The sequence below is a fragment of the Nicotiana sylvestris genome, chromosome 3 (assembly GCF_000393655.2).
Source record: "Nicotiana sylvestris chromosome 3, ASM39365v2, whole genome shotgun sequence".
In the NCBI taxonomy this organism is placed as follows: domain Eukaryota; kingdom Viridiplantae; phylum Streptophyta; class Magnoliopsida; order Solanales; family Solanaceae; genus Nicotiana; species Nicotiana sylvestris.
In genome coordinates, this window is record NC_091059.1 from 72,823,048 (window position 1) to 72,830,463 (window position 7,416).

General features: G+C 43.7%; 2 protein-coding genes across 2 annotated transcripts; both read left to right on the plus strand.

Annotated features, from left to right (window-relative positions):
* The first annotated feature begins 5,239 nt into the window (after nucleotides 1–5,239).
* On the plus strand, nucleotides 5,240–5,572 carry LOC138887524 (uncharacterized). Its single transcript, XM_070169284.1, has one exon. The coding sequence runs from the start codon at nucleotides 5,240–5,242 to the stop codon at nucleotides 5,570–5,572; it is 333 nt and encodes a 110-aa protein (XP_070025385.1).
* An 876-nt stretch (nucleotides 5,573–6,448) lies between these two features.
* LOC138887525 (uncharacterized) lies at nucleotides 6,449–6,961 on the plus strand. The gene has a single exon (XM_070169285.1). It carries the CDS (start codon nucleotides 6,449–6,451, stop codon nucleotides 6,959–6,961), a length of 513 nt encoding a protein of 170 aa, XP_070025386.1.
* Nucleotides 6,962–7,416: the final 455 nt, after the last annotated feature.

Here is a 7,416-nt window from a genome sequence, read left to right on the forward strand (position 1 = left end):
GTAGAGGTCACTCATGGTGCTCAGGTCTCCAAAGAAAGTGCGTCCCAACTCGAGCAAATGCTGCTGAAATTTCAAGAACTTGATCAGGTTCGGAATCTGGCGAATCTGTCATTTTCCCTCACCACTCCCAACATTAATTTCCCGAATGCTCAGAACCCCACACCTCCATAAAATATCCCAAAGCCACGAAACCACCCCGCTCCTCACCACCACTGCAATACTTGCCACACATCCAACATTACTCCACTGCTTATCCCTAAACCTTTGAATTCCACAAATGACCATTTCCACGCTTATCATAACACCCCCATCTACATGGAAACCATGCCACACTCAACCCAACCTGTCTCAAGCACACCCGAGTCTGATGATAAAGACTCACTCATCAGGAGTCTGGCAGAAGAGCTTAAGAAGTTTACTAGCCGAATTTAGGGCGTCGAAGGAAGTAAGGGGATTGAAGTAATGAACTATGAAGATCTTTGCATACAACCGGATGTCAAACTACCTGAGGGGTACAAACCTCCTAAGTTCGAAATGTTTGATGGTACAGGGGATCCAAGAGTCCACTTGAGAACATACTGTGACAAGCTGGTCGGAGTAGGGTAAGACGAAAGGATTCGCATGAAGTTTTCATAAGGAGTCTGAAAGGAGATGATCTATCTTGGTACATTAGCCCAAACCCGAAGAAATGGCCGAACTGGGTAAGTATGGTGTCTGAATTTTTCGACAGGCTCAGGTTCAACACAAAAAATGCACCAGATGTGTTCTACATTCAGAACTTAAAGAAGAAGCCCACGGAAACTTTCCGCAAGTATTCCACTCCCTAGAGATCAGAAACTGCTAAGGTCAGACCTACTTTAGAAGAAGAACAAATGAACAAGTTTTTCGTCCGGGCTCAAGACCCGTAGTACTATGAAAGGCTGATGTTAATTGAGAGTCGAAAATTTTCCGACATTATCAAGCTAGGGGAAAGGATCGAGGAAAGCATCAAAAGAGGTATGGTTACAAACTTTGAAGCTTTGCAAGCTACCCATAAGGCTTTACAGTTTGGTGGTACGTCCAAGAAAAGGGACGTAGGCACCGTAATGGTTGCACAAAGAGCCAAATCGCCTATCAAATACCAAGCTTATCTGATACCTCTACTCACATATCAGCCTGCCCTGAATTACCAAGCACCCCCACCCTCTTACCAAACTCCACCACCTACTTACCAATCACCCCCACCTCCCACATATCAACCTACTTCACCCAGATATTCCCAGCCCGCACATGTCTACCAAGCCTACAATGCTCAGCCATCCCACTATCAATCACCTCCCACGCATCAAAACTTTCCTAGACCTCGACCAAATTTGGACCGCAGACCCCCCAAATAATATACCGCCATTGCTGAACCGATTGACCAGTTGTACGAAAGGCTCAAAGCTGCTGGTTATGTCACCTCTATCCCTGCTATAACCCATGAAAACCCTTCTCAGTGGGTCAATCCAAATAAATCATGTGCATACCATTCCGTCATAAAGGGACATACCATTGATGAATGTCGCTCCCTAAAAGATAAGATCCAGACTCTGATTCATAACAAGATAATTGTAGCAAATGATCCTACTCTGAATGTCCGCAACAACCCTCTGCTGGACCATAAGGGTGGAGGTGTTCACATGATTGAAATAGAGGATCACTGGGATCCCAAAGGATCGATCAGTTTAATCACAGAAGGTGACGAACCAAAGAAGCCGATAGTCCCCCTCAATCCGATCGTCGTACAGACTCAGCCTTCTGGGGATGCAAGATAAACATGTCTGTACCACTAGAATTTGAAGCGCCACCCCCCACAAAGATGCCAACACCAATTGAGGTCGAGTTTGGGTCTCCAGCAAATGCACTCGCACCATTTGAAGTTGCGATTTTACCCTCAAAAACACATACTCCGTTTGGAGTAAAGGTGCCCATCCCAGTAGCAATGTCGGCCGTAACACCGTTCCATACGAATTCCATACCTTGGGATTACACAGCCAAGGCGAGAAGGAAAGGGAAAGCTAAATTCGGGGAAACAGTTGCGACACGGGGTATGATAAGAACCGACAGGGTTTATACTAGGGAGCATTTAGCTGAGTCGAGTAAGCAGGCCTCTGGTCGGCCGACCATTAATGAAACTGGGCCCGATGATATCTGGAGAAAGATACAAGCCAAGGAATACTCAGTCATTGAGCAGCTGAACAAAATACCGGCGCAGATTTCTATCCTAACTTTGCTGCAAAGTTCTGATGCACATAAGAATGCCTTGTTTAAGGTGCTGAGTGAGGTATATGTACCATGCAACATCACCGGAGGAGAAATGGAAAACATGGTAGGGCAGGTATTGGAAAGTCACAAGATCACTTTTCATGAAGATGAGCTGCCACCAGAATGGTTGAGTCATAACAAAGCGTTGCACATCACCGTGCAATGCGAAGAATATTTTATCACTAGGGTCCTGATTGATGGAGGGTCCAGCCTCAATATTTGTCCATTAGTAACACTCAGAACATTGGGAAAGGGTCTGCATGAGATCAAAGACGGGGCCATCAATGTCAAAGCTTTTGACGGTTCCCAAAGGTCCACCATTAGGGAAATCAGCCTATGTTTGTAAATAGGGCCTACTTGGTTCGATGTCAATTTCCAAGTAATAGATTTGCCAACATCTTACAACTTGCTATTGGGACGACCATGGATTCATGCCGCTGGGGCTGTAGCATCAACACTACATCAGGTAGTGAAGTTTGAATGGAATCACCAAGAGGTGATCATTCACGGCGATGGTAGAAATCCCATATACAGTCGCCAGACCATCCCAGCGATCGGAGGAAGAAGAAAGATAGGCGGGGAAACTTATCACCATATCGAGCAAGTCAACGCCGTTGACAAAGACAAATGGTGGGACAACAAAATTGAAAGAATATTGAACTGGAGCGGATATGAGCCTTGCTAGGGACTTGGCAAGAACCTCCAAGGAATTGCCAAGCCGATCAAACTGAAGAAACATGGAACCACTTTCGGTCTGGGATGCGAGTGTACTTGGGAGGAATTCAACAACTGGTCACCACCATGGCGCGGCCCATACTACCCAGAGCAGCCAATACCACATATGGAGCAGACCTTCCAGCCGGCCGATGTTATCTATGGGTCGGAAAAAGAGGAGGCACTAGCAGTAGTGAGAAATTTGTTCATAGAAGAAGATGACATGGATTGTTATGTCATTTTCGAGGATGAGGGGGAGGAAGGCCCTTCCATACAGGCCGTAAGCCGAGGAGCACACCTCAACAATTGGACCATCAGAACCACCAGAGCTCCGAAAGCCTCAGGGTAGCAAGGCTGAACAAAGCATCATGCACTATCTTTTATTTTTACTAGTTGATTTTCCTTTCGCATTTTTGAATTTTCGCAATAAGATCTTCCAATATTCAAAACAGTTATGAAATTTATCAAAGCACTTCAGTTTCCTTACAAATCTTACTATTATTATTTTCTCTCGTTACTTTACTTATACAGCATTACTATTACCTATCTTGATGAACCAATGGCTGTGACATGCAACAAGACAACGTAACAAGAGGACATAAATTCAGAGGAAGATGATATACTGAAAGAGATTGTTAAAGAGGTTGAAAATTTTGAGAACAGACCTAAGTCCAACCTGGACAAGACTGAGATTGTTAACCTGGGAGATGCATAAAATATCAAAGAGACTCGGATCAGCGTTCATTTGTCACCGTTAGAAAAGGAAGAATACACAGAATTTCTGAAGGAATATGAGGACATATTAGCCTGGTCATATGATGACATGACTGGTTTGAGCACATCTACTGTGGCCCACAAACTACCAACTGATCCGACATGTCCACCGGTAAAGTAGAAGCTCAGAAAGTTTTAACCCGACATAAGTCTGAAAATCAAGGAAGAAGTCACTAAGCAGGTCAAAGCTAAGGTCCTGAGGGTAGTAGAATATCTGACATGGTTAGCCAATATTGTGCCGGTGCCAAAGAAGGATGGGAAGGTCAGAGTCTGTGTCAACTACCGGGATCTCAATCGGGCCAGTCCAAAGGACGACTTCCCCTTGCCGAACATACACATCCTGATCGACAATTGTGCCAAGCATGAGTTGCAATCATTTGTAAATTGCTTCACTGGATATCAGTAGATTTGGATGGACGAAGAAAATGCTGAGAAAATGGATTTCATTACGTCGTGGGGGATGTACTGCTACAAGATGATGCCATTCGGGTTAAAGAATGCAGGGACCACCTACATGAGGGCCATGACTACTATCTTCCATGATATGATACATAAGGAGATTGAGGTGTATGTAGATGATGTCATCATAAAGTACAAGAAAGCCACTAACTACATGGAAGATTTGAGGAAATTCTTCAACAGACTGAGAAGATACAACCTGAAATGGAATCTCGCGAAATGTGCATTTGGGGTTCCTGCCGGAAAACTACTTGGGTTCATTGTGAGTCGCGGAGGGATAGAACTGGATCCATCTAAGGTCAAAGCTATGTAAGAACTGTTACCACAAAGAACAAGAAGGACGTAATGAGCTTCCTGGGAAGACTTAACTACATCAGCCGATTCATAGCACAATCTACGGTCATCTATGACCGATCTTAAAGATGTTGAAGAATGACGCTGCTACCACATGGACTGATGATTGCTAAAGAACTTTCGACAGAATCAAGGAATATATATCGACACACCAGTCTTAGTTCCGCCTGAGCCGGGTAGACCTCTATTACTCTACCTTGTAGTATTGGATGGAGCGTTCGATTGTGTTCTGGGGCAGCATGATGAAATAGGGAGAAAGGAGCAAGCCATCTATTACCTAAGTAAGAAGTTCACCCCATACGAGGCTCGATATTCTTTGTTAGAGCGTACTTGTTGTGCTTTGACTTGGGTAGCTCAGAAGTTAAGGCACTACGTCTGTGCCTATACTAAATATCTCATATCATGAATGGATCCCTTCAAGTACATCTTTCAGAAGCCCATGCCCACTGGCTAGCTGGCCAAGTGGCAAATCCTGTTGAGTGAATTTAACATTGTTTACGTGACTCAGAAAGCAATCAAAAGGACAGGCACTAGCAGATTACCTTGCTGAAAATCCTGTGGATGGAGAATACAAACCCCTGAAAACATATTTTCCTGATGAAGAGATATCATTCATAGGAGAAGACATTGCAGAATCCTATGATGTTGGAGAATGTTTTTCGATGGAGAAGCAAATTTCAAAGAAGTTGGCATAGGAACAGTCCTAGTATCAGAAATCGGTCAGCATTATCCAATATCTGCTAAGCTTAGGTTCCCGTGCACCAACAACATGGCCGACTACGAAGCCTGCATCTTAGGGCTCAAGATGGTCATTGACCTGAACATCCAAGAGTTTCTAGTAATTGGGGATTCAGACTTGCTTATACATCAGGTCCGAGAAGAATGGGCGACCAAGAAACCCAAGATACTCCCTTATCTACATCATGTGCAGGAGTTGAGAAAGAGGTTCACAAAGACAGAATTCCAGCATGTTCCCAAGGTCTAAAATGTATTCGCCGATGCACTGGCTACCCTATCATCCATGATACAACATCCAAATAAGAATTTCATTGATCCCATTTTGGTAAAGATCTATGATCAGCCCGCTTATTGTGCTCATGTCGAAGAAGAAGCAGATGGAAAGCCTTGGTTTCATGATATCATGGAATACTTGGCAAAAGGAGAATACCCAAAACTGGGAAATGCTATTCAGAAGCGCACGCTTTGGAGGTTATCCAACAATTTCTTTCACAGGGGAGGAATCATGTACAGGAGGACTCCTTATTTGGGATTACTAAGGTGTGTCGACGTAAAGGAAGCATCCAGGCTATTAGAGGAAATTCATGCAGGGACCTGCGGTCCACATATGAATGGCTTTGTTTTAGCAAAGAAAATACTCTGAGCTGGTTACTTTTGGATAAATATGGAAACAGACTGCATCCAGTATGTCTGAAAGTGCCACCGCTTCCAAATACATGCAGACATGATAAAGGTGCCTCCAAATGAGCTTAATGCAACAAGATCATCATGGTCGTTCGCCGCCTGGGGAATGGATGTTATTGGACCAATTGAACCCACCGCATCAAACAGGCACAAGTTTATCCTAGTAGTGATTGATTATTTTACCAAATTGGTTGAAGCAGCATCTTAAAAGGTAGTGACTAAGAAAGTCGTGGCAGATTTCGTCCACGACCGTATCATATGTCGGTTCGGAATTCCAGAGTCAATCATTACTAATAATGGCTCCAACCTCAACAGTGATTTGATGAAATCCATGTGGGAAACCTTCAAGATCAAACACAAGAATTCTATAGCTTACAAACCTCAGATGAATGGAGCCGTAGAGGTTGCCAACAAGAATATCAAAAAGATACTAAGGAAAATGATAGAGAAGAATAAGCAGTGGCACGAGAAGCTCTCATCTGCTTTATTGGGATACCGCACCACAGTCTGCACATCGACAGGAGAAACCCCCTATATGCTGGTCTACAGTATAGAGGTAGTCATTCCCACCGAGGTGGAAATTCCCTCATTAAGAATCATACAGGAAGCAAAGCTCGACGATGCAGAATGGGTGAAGAGTCATTACGAGCAACTAGCTCTTATAGACGGAAAGACAATGAATGCAACGTGCCACGGTCAGCTCTATCAGAACAGAATGTCCAGAGCCTTCAACAAAAGAGTCAAGCCTAGACAATTCAAACCGGGGCAGCTGGTATTAAAGAAAATGTTTCCGCATCAAGATGAAGCCAAAGGAAAATTCTCCCCCAACTGGAAAGTTCCGTACGTGGTTCACCAGGTTCTGACAGGAGGAGCCCTCATACTTGTAAAAATGGATGGAGAAGTTTGGCCAAAGCCGATCAATTTAGACGCAGTTGAGCGATACTATGTGTAATCTTTATGCTTTCCTTATATGATGTAATTTGAACTACGCCTGACCTGATTCCCGTTTAAGAGGGAATACATAGGCAGCCCTATGGGTTCGGTCACAATTCAATAAAATTTTCATTTCCCCCGCTATCGAAAACTAGGGCAGAATTTTGAGGAGAACCCTCAAAATTCCGAAGTCGATTCCATCCATTTATCATTAACAATTGTCAGAAGAAACAGCCTAGTAAACTGGGGCAGAATTTTAAGAAGGACCCTAAATATTTCGGAGCAAGAAAAGTTGCAATGTCTTGAACCACGTCGCAGTCGTCGGTTCATCTAAAGAAAACTATTCTTAATTATGTACTTATGTTATGCTTTTACTAAATCATGTATGTTTATTACTAAAATTTCCTTGTTTAGCAACGCCACCCTGGTGATATATACGGTATCGCCGGATCAAATCCGAGCAGGTCAAGCAAA

Excerpts from the sequence above, each read along its gene's own strand:
- LOC138887524 (XM_070169284.1), top strand. The coding sequence starts at position 5,240 with ATGTTTTTCGATGGAGAAGCAAATTTCAAAGAAGTTGGCATAGGAACA.
- LOC138887525 (XM_070169285.1), top strand. The coding sequence starts at position 6,449 with ATGATAGAGAAGAATAAGCAGTGGCACGAGAAGCTCTCATCTGCTTTA.